Below are 19,211 nucleotides of genomic sequence, written 5' to 3' on the forward strand. Positions count from 1 at the left end.
CCAGGAAGCCTGGACCAGTTTGTTGTAAATTTTGTTTGGGTTTCCAACAAAAAAAGAAAATGCAAACCCTCTAGTTAAAAGATATTGGCAGTGATATCTATGGAATGTTTTAAAACTTTTTAGAAGGTTATCAGCGACGAGCAGCCCCTACGCTCTACAGCATACCCATCAGCACCCCGATGGTGCGCCCTGTACACAGCTGCCATAACGGCGGATTTGTTCTCCTTGAAATTACTCAGCTACACTAAACTCCTAAATTCCGGCTTTTTTCCTCCTTTTCTGTTTATTATCTCCCTTGTGGAAAACGGACAATGGTAAGCAGCCTGCACGCTCTAGCGCGCATCGGCGTGACTTGAAACTGAAGCTAGAGTCTGCTGAAGTAACGATGCATGCAAGAGGCTAGTTTGTCCATATCAACTAGACTTGTAATGTCTTAGGACTTATGAAGCTTCTTTAAGTCGCTTTCATTCTCATTAGCTCGTTCGCGGTGTTCCTCTTCGGTGACTCCTGCTAGAGGTGACCTCACGTTGGTGAGGGACTTGCTGCTGCTACTAAACTTTGCGCGATCTGTCGATTTCGCTGTTCAGGAGCTTCCTCAAGATATTGCAAAGGAGTTGGCGGCCACAGCGAAAGCCATTGCGGCTCCTGGAAAGGGCATTCTGGCCGCCGACGAATCCACAGGTGCGTATTCCACAAGCAAGCCCTGCTATTGCTTTCATCCACGGGCTAAGTAGCAGAACCAACATTTCCTTCACCATTTTAGAAAGTGCTGAAGCCTCACTAGCTGGCTCCTGCTGCGCCTCCTTGGTATCTTAGGCACAATTCAAAAGCGTTTCGACAGCATTAAAGTGAAAAATGAAGAATCGAACAGGGCGGCATACAGGGACCTTTTGTTCTCGACGGAAGGTCTGGGGCAGTACATCTCGGGCTGCATTCTCTTTGAGGAAACGCTGTATCAGAAGAACCAAGCGGGAGTTCTGATGGTGGACCTGCTGAAGAAGCAGGGCATAATCCCGGGCATAAAAGTCGACAAAGGTCTGGAAACGATTCCCCGAACTGACGACGAGAAAGCCACCATGGGCCTGGACGGCCTGGCGGAGCGCTGCAAGAAGTACTACGCCGCAGGGGCGCGTTTCGCAAAGTGGCGCGCAGTGCTGTCCATAAACCCCAGCCAAGGCAAACCCTCAGATCGATCCATTGCTGAAGTGGCCTACGGCTTGGCTCGGTACGCAGCCATATGCCAGCAGAACCGACTTGTGCCGATTGTGGAGCCCGAAATCCTCACCGACGGCTCCCACGACATAGCCACCTCCGCACAAGTCACGGAGCGGGTGCTGGCGGCTGTCTTCAAACAACTCAATGACCAGGGAGTGCTGCTGGAGGGGGCTTTGCTGAAGCCCAACATGGTCACCCCGGGCTCTGAGTGCCCCAGCAAGGCGAAGCCCGAAGAAATTGCTTTCTACACTGTCCGCGCGCTGGCCCGCACAGTGCCCCCCGCCCTCCCGGGGGTCACTTTCTTGTCGGGGGGCCAGTCCGAAGAAGAGGCTTCCCTGAACTTGAACGCAATGAACCGCATGGGGCCCCACCCCTGGGCGCTGACCTTCTCGTACGGCAGGGCCCTCCAGGCCTCCACGCTGCAGGCCTGGGCCGGCAAGCCCGAGAACAAGGCCAAGGCGCAGGAGGTGTTGCTGCAGCGCGCCAAGGCCAACAGCGAGGCGCAGCTGGGCACTTACGGGGGCGACGCTACAAACGCCGCGGCCAACAAGTCTCTCTTTGAGAAACACTACGTCTACTAAGGGAATGGTGCTGCATTAGGAAGCCAGCAGAGAAAAATTCGCCGCTTTTATGTTCTCTGCGGGCCCTAGTGGCTCTCTGTGGCACTCCGCTGTAGGGGAGGCGCAGCACATAAGGTCCCTTGACGTCTTCCTGCAATCAAATCCCCCATTTTCGCCTCTTTGCTTTCGTTGCTTCGATTTTCTGCAATTTTTGCATTATCTCAGATTTCCCAACTTGCTAGTCGCTGACTGACTGGCGCCAATCCCGGCTTTGCTGGACTCTCCGCCTTAAATGCATTGGTGAAATGCTGATCCCGTTTGTTGTTCAAACAATTTAGCTAACTTCATCCTTTAGTTATCCAGTACTTCATTCGTAGCCTTACTGCCCTTGCTTATTCCTTACAAATCAAATGCTACCTATAGAGTCTTACTAGGAGCCCATGCACCGTTTCACAGCATTGCCTTGCTGTTATTGGATTGATATGAATAGCCAATGACTGGAAAACATAGACTGAGCCCACCCAAAAACCAAAACGCCTCTGCATGGGAGCGCAGCATTGTCAGTATTAACTAGCTGCGATGAAACATTTGAGCGTATGCTACTCTGCTGCCTTTGCTGTTGCTGGTGCTGGTGTTGCTTTTGCTGTTGGTACTACTTCCAGCATTGCTACTGCTAATGCTGCCGTTGTTTCTGTAGCTAATGCTTCTCGTGGATCTGCTGCTGCCACTATTTCCGGAGTTGTTGCGGCTAGTTCTGCCGTGGCTACCGCAGTGACCACACGTAAGTGTTTCCGTGCATGGGGGGCTCGTGGCGCAGCCACCATAAATCGCAGCGAGTGAAGAGCAATTGTATGCTTTCGAATGCATTTATTGTTGCTATTTAATTGCATTTTCTGCGAATGACCTCCTTAGTCTCAGGTCCTTGCTGCCTCGCCTGCCGCTACGTGCATACCTGGCTGCTTGCTTGAACGACAAAGGCGTCTATAATAGCTTAAACAGTTAGCCATCAGAGACAAAAGAAGAAGAAATTAAAATGCAAGGAAGTGCAGGAAATCTGGAGGCAAAATTCATGAACAGTGTTCAGCCAAGTGAAGATGTAGAAACTTGGAAGAATACATGCAGACAATAGGAATGTGCGCGTGCCACGTGCATAAACTTACATTGACTTGCATGCGCAAGACGTGACGCGCATATGAAATATATAAAGTTGTATTAATTTATGCATATCAGCGCACACTGATGAGCTTGCGCGCAGCACTGGGCCTAAGGGAAGTCAGAAAAGTCTGCTGCATTTTTAGCCTAAGCTGGGTCTGTAAACATGCAACTCCACGAACAAATGATACTCCCTATTTTCCATCAGTGCTTTGCCTCTCCGTCTTCAAATAAGAAGCGCGAAGAGGGTTCAGCATGCTGCACCTGCGGCAGCAGCTAGTTGTGTGAATGCTGTTGCAGCATCCCGCGCAGCAAATGGCGTTGCTGCAGCACCGGCTTACTGCCTATTGCTTCTCTAGCGCTAAGAGTGCTTCTTCTATTCTGCTCGCTAGCTGCTGCCCTTCAAATTGTCTTTGCAAAAAACTGTGAGTCAGTGCCTCTTCCAGGGTGAGGCGCTCCGTAGGGTCGTAGGCCAGCAGGCGACGTAACATGTCCTGCAGCAGCAGCAAGAGCAGCAGCAGCAACAAAAGCAGCATCACAAACAGCCGCCTGACGAGATACAGTGCTGAGCGCTGTAGCAGCAAACACAAATGCAGCAGCAGCTGCTTTTGCAGCAGCTTAGAGGACACGTGCGAAGACAACTGATTGTCTGTTGCCAACAACCCAAAAGGGCACGCAGAACTGCATCTATCACCACTCCGTTGAGTATTTGCTGCTACTGCTGCTGCTGCTGTTGCAGGCGGGCCCTCACCTTAGCTGCCTCTGAAATCTTCCGGGGCCCTGTAGGAATATAAAGACCTTTTTTCGCATCAGAGATAATTTGATCTGAAGAAACAAGCACAACAGGAGCCACAGTCGGATGCAGGGACACCACCAGCAGCAGCAGCAACAGCAAGAGAAGCAGCAACCGCAGCAGCAACCGCAGCAGGCTGCGCAGCGAGAATAGCCACACAGGTCACAGGTCGGTGTACCTGAAGGATCCACTTGATCTGGGCGAAGGCCGCGACAGAACGGCCTCCTGCAGCAGCAAACGCAAACAGCAGCAGCTGCTGCTGCAGCAGCGATGTGGTGCCGCAGCAGCAACTGGTTGCCATAGAAGCAACAGCAGCGGCAGCAGCAGCTCGCCGCTGCTGCCACCAAAGGGGGACTTACTTGTTGAAGAGCATCTCGTACAGGATACAGCCGACAGCCCAAATGTCAATCTGCACGGGCAGCAAAACTCAAACAAAATCCTAGTGTACCAGCAGGCACAGCAAGAACAGCTGCAGCAGCTGCATCTTGCAGCAGCAGCAGCAGCAAGCCAGCGGGTTTGCACGTAGGCAGGTCTTTGCTAGGGGCCGCGGTGTTGCTGCAGCAGCAACCCAGGAGGGCAAAAATGCTCGTAGCAGCAGCGGCAGAAGCAGAAGCAGCAGCAGCAGCAGCCGTACGCGCAGCTACATACCTTCTCATCTGCTAGCACCACCAAGGGCGTCTGCTGCTGCGGCTGCTGCTCCGTTGCAGCGAGTTCGTCCTTGATTTGTTCGCCATTGGCGCCAGGGTGGATTTGCTGCTGCTGCTTGCGTTGCTGCTGCTGGCGGAGTTGCTGCTGCTGCTGCTGCAGCAGCAAACACTCCGGCGGCTGGTACCACAGAGTGCCCCCCCCCGTAAAAGGCCTGGACTCTCCTTTAGGAACGAAGCAGCTCAACCCAAAGTCCGCCAACTTGCAGTCCCCTTCTTGCAGCAGCACATTTCCCGGCTTCACGTCCTAAGCCCCAAAACGCATGCAAAAGCGCATGCAAAAACGCACGCAGCAAATGCATGCAACGCATCCAGCAGGTGCATGCAGCGCATGCAGCAGGCAAGTGGCAGCAGCTGCATCTGGGGGTGGGCGCGCATTGAAGGAGGAGAGGCGAACTTCTAGGGTTTAGGGTTGCAGCCTCCAAATTGGGGTTTAGCGTTTAGGGGTTCGCTGCACTTCAAATCTCCCGGCTCCCTCTTAACTTCTAGGTGCGAGGGTTTCTTTGAGGGTTTAGGGTTTGGGGCTTACGAAGTGACAAATGCGAGGGTTTCTTTCAGGGTTTAGGGTTTGGGACTTACGAGGTGATAAATGCTGCCGTTGGGCTGGTGTTTCAAATAGTGCAAAGCCCTGAGAAACAAAAAGCTGCGCTTAGACACAGGGCCTGGCTAGCCTGTCTAGCTTGCTAGCCTGGCTAGCTAGCTGACTTGCTGGCTAGCCGGTAAGTCAGCTAGCTCGGCGTCGACCAGCGAGCTAGCTAGCTAGCTAGCTAGCTAGCTAGCTCCGGGAGAGGAAGCATGCAGCTAGCCAGTCACTGGCCTTGCTCGCTAACAGCTTTAGATTTTTCTGCTCAGTTTTGCTGAAAAACAGCCTAGGGTTCCGAGTTCTTAAACTAGGGTTTAGGGTTTGGGGTTTTGCATACTGCAGTATTTGCCGAATCCAGCGAGCCGCAAGAGGCTCCTCAAGGGGCCCAGAGATCTTCAGGTAGTGATCAAGGTCCCCCCCTACGTAGGCAAAGCATACAACCTAACACGCAGCTTCTGCTGCTGCTGCCGCTGCTGCTGCTGCTGCTGCTGCTGTCGCTGCAGCAGCAGCAAAGAGACAACTGAGGCCCTTCCGCTGCCAGTAAGTGGCTGCAGACAATCAGCGGTTGGGCTGCGCCTCGACACAGGAAGCTTGGCACTGAGGCTTTGTGCTTGGGATAATAGCAGTTTACTCGTTAGGGTTTAGGGTCTAGGGTTTAGGGTTTCGGACCTTCGCAGAACTGAAGAATGCTGGCGAGGACGTCGTTGCCCATTTCGAAGCAAGCTTTCATTTCTACGATCTGTGCCGGAAACCGTAAACTCTAAAGCCCAAGGCTTAAACCCCCTCATATCCCAATGCTGCGCCCCAAACCCTAAACCCTAAACACCAGGGCCGAGCAACCCACCCCCAAAATAAGTCCCAGACACTGCGGGCGAAGCTCTGCTTGCTGCGTGAGCTAGAGGGTTTCAGATGTAGAAACTAGGGTTTAGGGTTTGTTGAATTACATGCGGGTGGGGCCTGATGTCTTTGTGAATTTCAATTTCGTTTTGAACTCTCTTTACAATTTTGAGTCTTTCCTTTTCTCTTTTCACGGAAGACAAAACGTGCAGCTTGGCAGCAGCCACGGAGCAAGTCAGGGGGTCGAACACCTGCGCGCCGGCAAACCGTAAACCCTAAACCCTAAACCCTAAACCCTACGCCCCAGCCGTAAACCCTAGGCCCGTAGCGCCCACTAGCTGCAGGCAGAAAGCTCAGGAGGCAAAGAGGGAAGCAGTAAAAAGGGAGACAAAAGGGGACAAAAGAAGCAGCAAAATGACGCAGAGGGTCTGCAGCAGCAGCCTTAGCAGCTGCAGCCTAGAAGAGGGCTAAAGCTGCAGCAGCGAGGGTTTAGGGATTAGGAGAAGCGGTTAAGACTCACTTCCCAAACCTCCGCAAAACCACCCCTGCCCAGCATGTTAAGCAGGCGGTAGCCTCTCCTGAGCTGGTGGAAGTTACTGAAGGGAGAATTTGACTGCGCACAAACCCTAAACCCTAATTCCTAAACCCTAAGCCCTAAACCCTAGCCTTTCCGCCCTTCGCCCTACACCCAAAACCCCAAACCCTCAACGACTTGGTCTTGCCTGTGCCAGCAGCAGCTTCATCTGCTTTAGGAGACGGTAGCGGCCGGCGTCCAGCTGCCTTTTGGCTTCCAAGAGGAGGCGATTGAGCTGCAGCAGCAGCAGCAGCAGCAGCAGCTCGCCAGCAGAAGAAGCAGCAACCGCAGCAGTAACAGAACACTGCCTTAAGAAATTAACTTACTTGAAGAATGTTAGCAACAAGATCTGGAGGCGAGTTGTCTTTGCTTGCAAGGCGCAGCAGCGCGAAGAGGGAGGTCTGCAGGCCAGAAAGACACCCAGCAGCGAGCCCCCCAAGCCCTAAACCTAAACCCTAAACCCTAGACCCTAAACCCCAAACCCTAAACCCTAAACCTTAGCCCAAGGCCCTAAAGCCTTCAGGGCAAAGTGCCGCGTACCTCCAAGTGCAGACACTCAGTGAAGAGAGAACCGTCTCGGTAAGGGTCTTGGCTTGGAGGGACGACTCTGCACCGCACACCCTAAACCCTAAACCCTAAACCCTAAACCCTAAAATTTGAGCTTGTTGCTGCATCTACATCTTTGCATGCTCTGTCGTCTGAGCGAGTCGCTACAGGGCCATGAGTAACTTTGCAGGAAAGGATTCAGGCTAGCAAGTTAGAGCTGGTGTTCAGAATTTAAGTGATAGATCTACGGTTTAGGGTTTAGGGTTTAGGGTTGAGGGTGTAGGGACTGGGGTTCGAGCATTACGTTCTGTCGGTGCGTCGCTCGTCGAGCCAGGACAGCTGCTGCAGCGCATCTGGACTTAAGACCGCAGCAGCAGCAGCAGCACTGAGGAGAGCAGCGTATTTGCCAATTGCTGCTGTTCCGTTTGCTGCTGCTGCTGCTGTTGGTGTCCGCTCATCTCGCTGCAGCAGAGGTGCTGCAGCAGTATCGCCGCGCCAGTTGCTGCTGTTGCTGCTGTTGCTGCTGCCAGTGCTGTTGCTGCTGTTGCTGCGGCTGTTGCTGCTGCTGCTGCTGCTGCTGCGCCAGCTATTGCGGCTGTTGCTGTCCCAGTCATTTCGTCTGCAGCTGCTGCTGCCTTGAAGACAATCCCACGAGTCGCTCGGTGCTGCTGCGCATGTGTCCACACCACCCGGCCCACAAGTTGCAGCAGCAGCAGCAGCAGTTGCTGCTGCTGCTCTCTTTGACGGGTTGTAGCTCATGTGGTTGCTGCCCTCTGGATCAGCTGCGCTATGCTGCAACACAGCGGTCTCAGATTCTGCAGCAGCTGCTGCAGTTCCTGCTGCTGACACTTGCATTGACCCCTTTTCGCTGCCGCTGCTGCAGCACTGCGGGGGCTCTTCCTGCGCAGCAGCAGCAACCAGCAGCAGCGACCGCGCTGCAGCTGAGTCAGTTAGCAGCCAGGCTGTCCCTGGGGCTGCTTCGGTGCAGCATTAGGGTTTAGGGTCTAGGGTCTAGGGCTTAGGGTTTGCAGTTTGCGCTCACCTCCATCATAAGGCTGGAGCTTTCCAGGGTCTGCTTCAGAGCAGACTTTGTTGCTGCAGCTGCTTCCACTTGCTGCTGCTGTTGCTGCTGCTGCTGCCCGGTCAGAACTGGGAGCACTGACCTGCTGCAGCCTGCAGCAAGTGTCTTCACGTCCGTGGTGTTCCGCGGCTTTTGCTGCTGCTGCTGCTGCAGCTGCTGCGGCAGCTGCTGCTGAGCAGCAGCAGTAAGATTCATGGGGCGAATCACCAGGCTCAACCCATTCGAAGTGGCCCTTTCTCCAGCAGCAGCAGCAGCAGCACCCCCAGTCTCCGCTACGCCGGTGCGCCTGAAGAGCTTTCCTTGCTGCTGCTGCTGCTGCTGTTGCTGCATGGGCTCAGCTGCAGCGCTGCAGCGACGCTTCAGCGGTGGCAGTCGGGGAGCAGCTGAGGCGTCTGCATGGACAAAAAGCAGCCCCAAACCCTAAATCCTAAACCCTAACACTTCACCGTGGAAATTAAACCCTAAACCACGAAGTCGCAGCAGCGACGCCTGAGCTCACCGGCTAGGCTGGGAGCGGCTCTTCGTTGCTGCTGCTGCTGTTGCTGGTTTTGGCGGTGCTGCTGGTCCTGCTGCTGCTGCGTCGGCCTGCGCTTTTGCTGCTGCTGCTGCTGCTGCTGGCGCCGCTGCTGCAGCTGCTGGTGCAGCTGCTGGTGCAGCTGCTGCTGCAGCTGCTGCCGCTCCGCAGCCCTCTCGTCCCCAGAGGAAACTGAGTCAGCCAGGACTTGCTGCGTCTCAACTAGCAGCGCCAGAGCATCATCAAGGGCTTGCTGCTGCTGCTCCAGCCTTTGCTGCAATACGTGGGGCTGCTCCAGCTGCTTCTGTTGCTGCTGATGCTGGCTCGGCTGACGCAGGAGCAACGCAGCAGCCTGGCGCCCGATGTGCCGCAGCAGCAGCCGACGTTGCTGCTGCCGCTGCCTGCAGCAACACACAGGGCCAGCAGCAGCAGCAGCATTAACAGCAAAGCCGCGATAAGCTTTGGCCCTTAGTTCGGGGGAGGACATGCCTTGCCACACTTGCAGCTGCAGCAGCAGCTGCTGCAACAGCAAGTTCCGACACAGCAACGGCAGGATGCTAGCAGCAACATGAACAGCAGCAGCAGCTGCAGCAGCTGCAGCAGCAGCTGCGACTCAGTTTGCTATACATGCACAGCCTGCTGCTAACAGCGAAGCACTTGTTGGTCTTTCACAAGGCAAAGATTCACTCTGCAGCAGCACTTCCTAAGTGACAGCAGCAGCAGTAAAGGGAGGAAGAGCAACAAGAGCAGCAGCGACAACAGCAGCAGCGACACCACTAACAAGCGCAGCAAGTGCAGTAGCAGCAAGTGCAGCAGCAGATACGACATCAGCGGCAGCTGCCACAACAAACGAAGGGGCATCAGGAGCAGCAGCGGCAGCAGCAGCAGCAATAGCAGCAGCATCAAGAGCAGCAGCAGCAGCAACAGCATGGCCCAACCTCTTCTTGTGGAGTTTTCGCTGCAGAGCCCTCAGCTCGTGCTGCTGTTTCTCGAGCCTCTTTCTGTCCCCTTTGCATGCTTCTGACTTTTGCTGCGCCTTGATTCGGTAGCGGTCCAGTTCTTGCTGCAGCTGGTTGACTTGCTGCTGCTGCTGCCGCTGCAGCACCTGCTGCTGCTGCTGCAGCTGCAGCAAAAACGCTCGACGCATGCGGTGGTGCTCGCCGCTCCAGTCAGCAAAGACGTCGCGGCGTCCATACACCCGAGAGCTTTGTTCGTACAGCACCATGCGCTGCTGCCTCTCGACCTGCAGTAGCAGCAGCAGCAGCAGCAGGGAAGCAGCAACAGCAGCAGCAGCAGGCAGACACACGCACACAAAACACACAAGCGGTAGCTCCGGCTGCTGCTGCTGCTGCTGCTGCTGCTGCGCTGGGCCTCGCGAAACTTGGTATTTGCACAGTTGTGCTGCAGCTGCTGAGGCCGCATCACGTGCTGCAAGTATTGTATATTCCTTCTTCGCTGCTGCTGCTGCTGCTGCTGTTGCTAGTGTTTTGGAGCAGCAAGTGCTGCGGTGCTACCTCCTTGGCTTCGGCGAGAAGGCGCCAAAGAAGGCGAGGCAGTTTGTGCGTCCTTGATGCGAGCTGGCGCTGAGATGCCTGCAGCAGCAGCAGCAAAGGCAGCAGCAGCAGCAGCAGCACAAACGCAGCAGCGACAGCAAACGCAGCGCCACATGCAACTCAGGCAGCAAAAGCAAAACTTGAGGGTGCAGCGTCAACAACAAACGAGAAACGAGCCGCTCCCCGAGCCGCTCCATTCCCTGTGCAGCAGGAGCTGCAGCAGGCACAGCAGCAGCAGCAGCAGCAGCAGCAGCAGCAGCAGCAACAGCAGCAGCAGCGCACTCTCTGTGTCTTGATCTGCTCCGTGAGGGCAGCCTCGACGGTCTTCGCTGTCTCTCTTTGCTGCGCCAGAGTTGCAGGCCAATGCCAGCCAGCTAGCTGCGCCTCCTCGGGAGTCTTGCTGCTGCTGCTGCTGCTGCTGCTGCTGATGCTGTTGCTGCTGCTGCTGGCTGCCTGCTGCTGCTGCTGCTGGCGATCTTCAATAAGAAAAGCATAGCGTTCAGCGAGCCGCCGCCGTGCTGCCTGGAGCCTCTCTTCTGCGACAGCTTGAACCCCTGCTGCTGCTGCGGTTGATGCTCGGGCCGGTGCTGCTGCTGCTGGCGCTGCTGCTGCTGCTTCTGTTGTTCCTGATGCTGCAGCTGCCAACTGCTGCTGCAGCTTCTCAGGCAGCCTCTGAGCCTCCAGCAGTGCCGCTATGTTACAGCGCCACTGCTGCAGAAAGAGGGCTTGACGGGTGGTTAAGGAGCAGCTGGGGTTAGCTGCTGCTGCTGCTGCTGCTGTGTCTGCTGCTGCTGCTGCCACTGCTGCAGACGAAGGGGACACAGCAGTCTCAGCTGATGCGGCTTTAGCAGCCTGCTGCTGCTGCTGCTGCTGCTGCTTGTGGATCAGGATCCAGGTGTGCCGTGCCGGATCAGCAGCAGCAGCAACCTGCCGACTGAAGCGGCGCCCCAGCTCCGCTGCTGCTGCTGCTGCTGCTGCTGCTGCTTTTCCTGGTGTACATATATCTGCGGAAGTGACACCGGGGAAGCAAATGTTGAGGGTTTGAGCGGCTGCAGCACGAAAGGCTGGCGGCAGTATGGGGTGCGCCTTCCAAGAGCAGCGTCTGCTGCTGCTGCTGCTGCTGCTGCTGCTGCTTTCTCCTGATGCAGGCAGCGGAAATGACCCTGTTGGAGGATAAGCATCTCCTGCGGACCAGACGCAAGCAAAACCCTTGCCCTAACCCTAAACCCTAAACCCTAAACCCTAAACCCTGATTCTGAGCAAGCATCGAACTCCCCTAGGTGCTTGGAGCAAAGGGTTTAGGGTCTAGGGTTTAAGTTTAGGAGTTGGGGCTAGGAACCTGTCACTGTGTTGACGAGGGCCAAGTCCGTTTTCCCCCTTTCCGCGAGCAGGCGCACAAACATCCCATGTTGCCGCTGCTGCTGCTGCGGCAGCTGCTGCTGCTGCTGTTGCTGCTGCTGCTTATCTGCAGCAGCAACAGCTGCAGCCGCCCCTTCTGGCGGCATTTCCTCACATGACCAGCAGCAACAGTGGCTCTAGCATTGCTGGGAGCAGCAGCAGTTGCTGCTGCTGAAGCAGTTTCGGCTGCTGCTGCTCCTGGGGCCTGCAGCTGCTGCTGCTGTTGCTGCTGGAGTTTCTGCTGCTGCTGCTGCTGTTGCTGCTGAGGCTCGATTCGAATGCTATAGTGGGGTCTTGCCACGCAGGCACTCCTGCACTGTCTAGTGTTTAGGGTTTAGGGTTTAGGGTTTAGGGTTTGAGTCAGCCGGCAGAGACTTGAAGGGTTTAATGGTCTAGTGTTTCATCCGGAGGGTTTAGGGTTTCTTCACTCCGTAGAAGGCGGCCAGACAACGGCAGCCGACACGGGGGTGTTACTGCTACTGCTGCCGCTGTTGCTTCAGTTGCTGCTGCTGCTGCTGCTGTTAGTAGGAATTAGCATGTGTCAATGTTTTTGTTTCTGTTTTCAGTGTCTTCAACTAAGTATTATCATTTGCTGCTGACGCCGCCTCGGCAAATCTGCTGCTATAGGGAACACCTTCAGTAACACTCGCTGCATGCAGCAGCAGCCGCAGCAGCAGCAGCAGTAACTGCAGCAGCAGCAGCTGTCAAACTTTAAGTCGGCTAGCTCTACAATAACTTTTTTTGTTTTGCAGCAGATGCGCTTTCTTCTCCAGCATGCTCTAAACCCTAAACCCTAAACCCCAGTACGCAAACCCTTCTCTCCCTCTGGCCCAGTTCCCGCAGCAAGTCAAAATGAAGAATGCTCAAATGCTGCAAGGTAAGAATCCAAGTATTCCGCGGCAGCAGCAGCAGCAGCTACTGCTGCTGCTGCTGCAGTGTGGGTTTGAAACGCTGCGCACGCTGCTGTTCGCACCGTCGCTGCTGCAACTGCAGCTGACGCCGCAGCAACCAACGATGCTGCAGATGCCGCAGCACAGTTGTTCCTGCTGCTGCTGCTGCTGCTGCTCCTCCGAGTCCTTCTGGGCCCGCAGCAGCTGTATATGTTGCTGCTGCTGCAGCTATTATTGCTCCTGCGCCTCCCAGCCTTTTAGTTCTTTGCTGCAGCAGGCGGCCTAGCAGCTGGCGCTGCATCTGCTGCCTGTTTTGCTGCTACACTTGTGCTGCTGTGCTGTGCAAATGCTGCTGTTGTGCTGCTGCTGCTGTTGCTTCTCTGCTGCTGTTGCTCCTCTGCTGCTGCTGCTACTTGGCTGCTGCTGCTACTCTGCTGCTTCTGCTGTTACTCTCCTGCTGCTGCTGCTGCTACTTTGCTGCTTCTGCTACTCTGCTGCTCCTGCTACTCTGCTGCTGCTGCTGCTCTGCTGCTGCTGCTGCTGCTGCTGCAGAGCCCCTGGACATAGCTCGTCTATCTGTGGAGGAAAAGGTGTTTGTGAAGTGCAGAGGCGAGCGGCAACTCAAGGGCACTCTCCACGTACGAACAGCTGCTGCTGCTGCTGCTGCTGCTTTGCTGCTGCCGCTGCTGTTTCTGCTGCTGCTTTGTTGCCGTTGCTTCTGTCATTCCGCAGCAAATACCTATTTGCACTGTGGCCGTCACATTTTGCTTCATCTGTTTGGCTCTTTTGCTGCTTTCGAGTGCTGCAGCAGCCGCTACTGCAGCAGAAGCAGCAGCCACTGCTTCTCCAGTAGATGCAGCAGCAGCTGCTGCTGCTGCACCAGGTGCACAGTTGCTGCAGCAGCAGCAGCTATGCACTTCGCGGCTCTGTTCTTTTGTTGGGCTAAACAGTTGTACTGCCTTTCTGTCTGCGTGCAGCCATTGGCTGAAACGCTAAGCCCTAAACCCTAAACCCTTTTTTGTGGTTTGAGGTTTGCGCTTTTGTTGCAGTCCTATGATGTCCACCTAAATCTGGTCCTCGCAGACGCAGAAGAAACCCTCACTGTCGTCGACGACGCCACCAACAAGCTCTCCGTAAACCCTAAACCCTAAACCCTAAACCCTAAACCCTCGACTTGGTCTTCTAGTCTCTAAACCCTACTGCCTGGCCGCCACACTCGAGGACTTCGAAAGAAGGCAACGGCCAGAGCCCGTGTCCCTCAGTTACCTTCTTTGGCTCTCTTCCCTAGGGTTTAGGGTTTAGGGTTTAGGGTTTGCGGTGTGGGGTGCAGAAAACAGTGCGTAAATTGCCCCTCATATTTGTGAGGGGAGACGCAGTAGTTCTTCTCTCTCCCCTCAGCACTTGAGCAAAGTCAAACCCCACACTGGGATCGTCTCCCCGATCCCGGGATAGATCGATCCCGGGATCGTCTCCCGCTGCTGGGATCGTCTTTCCCGACCCTGGGATCGTCTTTTTCGATCCTGGGATCGTCTTTTCGGTCCTGGGATCGTCTTCTTCGATCCCGGGATCGCCTCGCTGCCATTTTGGGATCGTCCCCGAGTGTGGGGTCAGGGATCGTCTCCCCACAGCTGGGATCGCCTCCCCACAGCAGCATGCACGCTTCCTGCCCTTTGCTGCTGCTGCTGCAGCTGCAGAAGCGGCAGGAACAGAGGGTTTTAAGTACCTTTCGCTGACGCCTCCAGAACTCTCGCTGCTGCTGCCGTCTTGCTGCTGCTGCTGCCGCCTTGCTGCTGCTGCTGTCTTGCTGCTGCGGCTGCTGCAGCTGCAGTGCAGCAACTTCATGTGCGACTTATGCAGCTTTGTCGCTGCTGCTGCTGTCTTTGGGACTGCTGCCAATGCTGTTGCTCCCAGTGCTGCTGTTGCTGCTGCTGCTGCTGCTGCTGCTGCTGCCCTGAAACTCTCGGTAGGCAACGCGGGCCAACTGCATGCAGCCGGTTAGTGCCATTGCGACGTTAACTGAGCAGCCAATCGCCTCCAAACCCTAAACCCTAAACCCTCAAGCTGCTGCACAGATTTGCGCTGCTGCAGCTGCTGCTGCTGCTGCTGCTGCTGCGCTAACCGAACTGCCTACTGCAGTCTGTACGGGGGCACAAGGCTGCAGCTTGCTGCTTAGGGTTTACAGTACATAGGGTTTAGGGTTTAGGGTTTAGGGTTTAGGGTTTACCACTGAAAAGGTTCCAGTTCTTAGGCGTAATTACCATGCTGTACCTCGACCAGATAATGCCCGTAGCTGCCACAGCTGCAGCAGCAGCAACAGCAGCAGCAGCAGCAGCAACAAAATGCAGAGCGTGCCTTGTGAGGGCGGCGCATAAAGCAGCAGCAAGAACAAGAGAAGCAGCAGCAGCTGTTGCGCTCTCTGCCATAAAGCAGCAAAAGCACAACCAGCAGCAACACTGAGTGCAGCAGCAAAGCGGACGCAGACCCCAAGCTGCAGCAGCAGCACCAGCTCCAGCAGCAGCGCTGCAGCAGCAACAGCCCAGCAGCAACAGCACCAGCTCGCGCAGCCCTGCAGCAACAGCAACGGCTTCAGCAGCAGCAGCTCGATCCTTAGCTGCAGCGCAGCAGCAACGCCATTCCCAGCAACAGCGCAGCAGCAACCCCATCCTCAGCAGCCGCGCAGCAGCAGCACCGCCCCAGCAGCAGCACCACCCCCAGCAGCAGCACCATCCCCAGCAGCAGCGCAGCAGCAGCAGCAGCAGCAGCAGCAGCACCGATTTGCTGCGCAGGCGAGACTCCGGCGACGTCTTTGTCGAGCATGTCGATTAAATTGGCGATGGAAATTCCCCACTTGAAAGTTGGGGCCCAAAAGTGAATGGTGAAGGGCCCCGCGGGGTGGCCTGTGCGCAGCAGCAAACGCAGCAGCAACCTGCTGCTGCTGCTGCTGCTGCTGCTGGGGGTGCGGCGCGGGCGCGGGCTGCTGCGCGCGAGGAGGAACGTGGCAGTGGACGGGAGGCACTGCGGCTGCTGCAGGTTTGCTGCTGCTGCTGCTGCTGCTGCCGCTGCCTGCTGCTTCTTGCGCGTCCGCTGCTGCTGCTGCTGCTGCCGCTGCCTGCTGCTTCTTGCGCGTCCGCTGCTGCTGCTGCTGCAGCTCTCGCTACTGTTGGAGGGTTTAGGGTTTGGGTTTAGGGTTTAGGTTCCGGGATTTAGGGTTTGGGACTTACTGATGAAGTCCTTCGCCTTCTGCGGCAGCGGCAGCTGCAGGGCGCGGCGCTGCAGCGCCGGGGCTATTCCAGGAAAGAAGAGAGAGCGGCCTGCTGCTGCTGCTGCTGCCATTTTGGTTTGCTGCTGTCCCTGTTGCGGCTGCTGCTGTTGCGTTGCTGCTGCCGTGTCGCTGCTGCGATGCTGCGGCTGCAATGCTGCTGATGTTGCTGCTGCTGCTGTGCTGCTCCTGGTGTGCTCCTGCTGCTACTGCGGTGGCTGCTGCTGCTGCTGTGCTGCCGCGCTCCTGCTGCTGCTGCTGCTGCGGCGCTGCTCGGCCGTGTGTAGCGACACCGGAATGAATAAAGGTAAGGAGTTTTCGAGGGTTTAAGGTTTAGGGTTTAGCTTTGCTGCTGATTGGGGTTTCGAGATTGCGGCCTGGGGCTGGCAAGGCAGGGGCCCCACCTGTCAGTTTGCTGCAGCCAATTTCCCGCAGCAATGCAGCTTGCAGTTCAGGTGTGCGTACATCTGAAGCAGCAGCAGCAGCAGCAGCAGCAGCGACAGCAGCGGGGAGTCCAACTGCTGGTGGAGCAGCACTGCTTTGGCTATGCAGCACAGCTCCCCTGCAGGACGTTCAGGCGCGCAATTTAGCGGCTAGAGTTTAGGGTTTAGGGTTTTAGGTTAAGGGTTACTAACGAATTTATGCAAGAGAAGAAGCAGACGGTGAAAGGGCCCAGCATGCATGCACTTGAATTTTGCAGAACCGACTACCTGCTGCTGCTGCTGCTGCTGCTGCTGCAGCTGTAGCTGCCGAGACAGCAGCAGCTGGTACTGTTACTGCTGCTACCGCTAAAGACCACACCGCGAAGTCTTTAATGTGTTTTGAACTAAAAATTAAATTTATTAAAGTACTTGTAGCACGCGTGTATGCCTCTTTTCAGCTGGACTGCTGCTGCTGCTGCTGCTGCTGCTGCTGCTGCTGCTGCTGCTGCTGCTGCTGCTGCTGCTGCTCGGCCGGGCGCCGACGAAGCCTTGCTGCTGCTGCAGCCGTTGCTGCTGCTGCTGATGCGGCAGCAATAGCTGCGTATACTGCAGTGTTTTATTGAACTCTTAAGGGTAGGACTGAAATCTGTTATTGTTTTCTTTGTCTTCATTTGATGGGCCAGCAGCAGCAGCAGCAGCAGCAGCAGCACCGGCAGAGGCAACTTCGTAGCTGTTGACCGTTGGAGCCCATCAGGAAGGAGACAGTCTCCGCCCTGTCTCTCATTGTCCCTTGTCTCGTTTTGACTGGAAGATCTTTACTTAAAACCCTAAACCCTAAACCCTAAACCCTAGGACTCACACCCTAGGTTTTTTCTTGCGGTGCTTGTGCTTGTGACACGGGAGCTACGGCTGACGAATGGTCCATCCGAGCCCAAGCCCTAAACCCTAAACCCTAAACCCTAAACCCCCGGCCGTCAGATTCACCTTAATTCGCGAACTTTGAATTAGCCTAGGGTTTGTTTCAACCCTTGCTGCTTTCCCGCGTGTCGGCGCTGCAGCAGCAGCAGCAGCAGCAGCAGCGCCAGCAAGCCTTGCTGGAGCGCACAAGGCAGCAAATATTATCTCTGGAAAAGCGTAAGCCCCAAACCCTAGGCCGTCAAACCCCAAACCCTAAGCCCTAAACCCTAAAGGAGAAGATGGACCTGCTCACTGCGTCTGCTGCGCCATGCAGATGACTAAAGGGATGCTGTCTGTTGCTGCTGCTGCTGCTGCAGCAGCAGCAGCAGCACTTCTACCCGCGCCCCTAGCAGCTGTACAGCTGACAGGTACCTAAACCCTAGACCCTGAACCCTAAACCCTAAACCCTAGACCCTAGGCGTAGCAAACCTGCGCGCAGAGGTGCGGCTTTGCCCCAGTGAAATGCAGCTATGACCAGCTAAGCCTTGGGATTTAGGGTTTAGGGTTTAGGGTTTAAGAATTGGTGGTTGCAGGTCAGCGGGGGTTTCCCAGTTTGTCTCGGTACGAAATTCCCACAGTGGAGACCGACATGGGAATATCTTTGCTGCAGCAGAGCCACAAGGTGCTGCAGCGCAGGCGGCAGCAGCAGCAGCAGCTGCTGCTGCAGCCAGAGGAGCCCCGGTGGGCAGACGAAGAGGACCCCTGGCTCCTTCCCTCCTTCCAGCAGCAGCAGCAGCAGGATCAGAAGCAGGAGCAGCAGCCGGAGCAGCAGCAGCAAGCAGCAGCACCAGCCGGCGCGAGCGAGCCAGCCCCTGTTGCTGCAAACGAAACAGGCAAGGCCGCAGCAGCAGGCCCCGCAGCAGCAGCAGCAGCAGCAGACGCTGCTGCTGCTTCCGCTGCGCAGGGCGAGCCGGAGAGCCCAGCAGCAGCAGCAGCAGCAGTCCCCGCATCCGAGTCTTCCCCAGCAGCAGCAGCAGCAGAGCCGCCACCCTCCCCAAGAGCCGCAGCAGCGTCCGAGCCGCCCGCAGCAGCAGCAGCAGCCCCCGCAGCAGCAGCAGCAGCAGCAGCAGGCGCTGCGCACGTGTCCTCAGTGGGGCTGCCGCTGCCCGCGGGGCTCGAAGCCCTCGAGCAGCGCATGCAAAAGGCCTTGAGGAAAGAAAGAATTAATTTGAAAAAAATAACTGGAGGCACTCTTCCAGAGTACGGGGAAACTGGCAGCTTGCCTATGCTCTGCGGCACTTGGCAGGTGACCCAAACCCTAAACCCTAAACCCTAAACCCTAAGCTGGGGCGCAGGCGCCACAGCGTGGCGGCTGAACACGCGGCGCTGCGCGCGGGACGGGACTTCAGCTCGCTGCTGCCTTTCTTGCAGGGTTTAGGGGGGCCAAACCCTAAACCCTAAACCCTAAACCCTGGGAGTTAGTAGGACTTTCTCTTGCCTCTGCTCTTTTCTGAGGGTTTGCTTTTCTCGAAAGGGTTTGTGGTGGTTTAGGGTTTAGAGCAATGACAGCTTTCAAGTACATTGGGTTGAGGGTTTGGGGTTTGAAGCGGCTTGAAGCCGAGGGTTTGGGTCTGGCGGCGGTTTAGGGTTTGATCAGGGTTTGTGGCCCGTGGCGGTTTAAGCATTAGCGAGGGTTTGGGGTTTCTCGCTGTTTACAGCTTATCGAGGGTTTAGGGTTTGCCGCGATTTAGGGTTTAGCGAGGGTTCGGGGTTTGCTGGTGTTTAGGGTTGATAAAGCGTTTGTCGCTTGCGGCGGTTCGGGATTCAGTAAGGGTTTGGGGCTTGCAGTAGTTCAGGGTTTCGCGAGGGTTTGGGCCGTGCGGGGGCTTAGGGTTTAGGGTTTGGGCTGTGAGGGTTTGGCTTTGCTGCAGACGCTGCCGGAGTCTCCGTTTTTCGAGTGGGTGTCTGGGGTTTCTTTTTACAGCGAGGCGGACAGCAGCGCCACGCCCGCCGCGCAGCAGCAGCAGCAGCAGCAGCAGCAGGCCTTCGGGTCTTGTCAGTGGCTGCCGCAGCAGCAAATTCACGTCGTCGAAACCCGCACCTTCAGACTGGGGCCTCCGCTGGTCTTTCTCGAGCGCCAAGAGTTTAAATCCAAAGAAGGCTGCCGACCCCAAGACCTCCACAGAGGTGCGGGGCCCCGACAGCTAGCTAGCTAGCTAGCTAGCTAGCTAGC

General features: G+C 56.2%; 5 protein-coding genes across 5 annotated transcripts; 3 read left to right on the top strand and 2 right to left on the bottom strand.

The window, feature by feature from the left end:
* Positions 1–179: 179 nt before the first annotated feature.
* Positions 180–1,796, top strand: ETH_00015505 (fructose-1,6-bisphosphate aldolase, putative; the record flags this gene model as incomplete). Its single annotated transcript, XM_013376065.1, has 3 exons — positions 180–182; positions 588–681; positions 817–1,796. The coding sequence occupies 3 exons, from the start codon at positions 180–182 to the stop codon at positions 1,794–1,796; spliced, it is 1,077 nt and encodes a 358-aa protein (XP_013231519.1).
* Positions 1,797–3,271: 1,475 nt separating this feature from the next.
* On the bottom strand, positions 3,272–11,617 carry ETH_00015510 (Tyrosine kinase-like (TKL) protein, putative; the record flags this gene model as incomplete). The annotated part of the gene is made up of 19 exons (XM_013376066.1): positions 3,272–3,421; positions 3,679–3,752; positions 3,899–3,945; positions 4,080–4,129; positions 4,369–4,671; positions 5,004–5,052; positions 5,345–5,426; positions 5,677–5,746; positions 5,952–6,095; positions 6,365–6,457; positions 6,745–6,819; positions 6,959–7,025; positions 7,269–7,864; positions 8,007–8,437; positions 8,545–8,960; positions 9,498–9,802; positions 10,074–10,151; positions 10,395–11,296; positions 11,452–11,617. 19 exons carry the CDS (start codon positions 11,615–11,617, stop codon positions 3,272–3,274), a joined length of 4,098 nt encoding a protein of 1,365 aa, XP_013231520.1.
* Positions 11,618–12,362: 745 nt separating this feature from the next.
* ETH_00015515 (LSM domain-containing protein, putative) lies at positions 12,363–13,805 on the top strand (the record flags this gene model as incomplete). The annotated part of the gene is made up of 4 exons (XM_013376067.1): positions 12,363–12,387; positions 12,953–13,038; positions 13,450–13,533; positions 13,731–13,805. The coding sequence occupies 4 exons, from the start codon at positions 12,363–12,365 to the stop codon at positions 13,803–13,805; spliced, it is 270 nt and encodes an 89-aa protein (XP_013231521.1).
* A 444-nt stretch (positions 13,806–14,249) lies between these two features.
* ETH_00015520 (Chromosome II, complete genome, related) lies at positions 14,250–15,733 on the bottom strand (the record flags this gene model as incomplete). Its single annotated transcript, XM_013376068.1, has 3 exons — positions 14,250–14,416; positions 15,172–15,297; positions 15,622–15,733. 3 exons carry the CDS (start codon positions 15,731–15,733, stop codon positions 14,250–14,252), a joined length of 405 nt encoding a protein of 134 aa, XP_013231522.1.
* A 1,894-nt stretch (positions 15,734–17,627) lies between these two features.
* On the top strand, positions 17,628–19,194 carry ETH_00015525 (RON10, related; the record flags this gene model as incomplete). The annotated part of the gene is made up of 2 exons (XM_013376069.1): positions 17,628–18,284; positions 18,910–19,194. 2 exons carry the CDS (start codon positions 17,628–17,630, stop codon positions 19,192–19,194), a joined length of 942 nt encoding a protein of 313 aa, XP_013231523.1.
* Between the last annotated feature and the right edge of the window lie 17 nt (positions 19,195–19,211).

This window comes from Eimeria tenella, genomic scaffold, assembly GCF_000499545.2.
Source record: "Eimeria tenella Houghton genomic scaffold, Eth_scaff31, whole genome shotgun sequence".
Lineage (NCBI taxonomy): Eukaryota > Apicomplexa > Conoidasida > Eucoccidiorida > Eimeriidae > Eimeria > Eimeria tenella.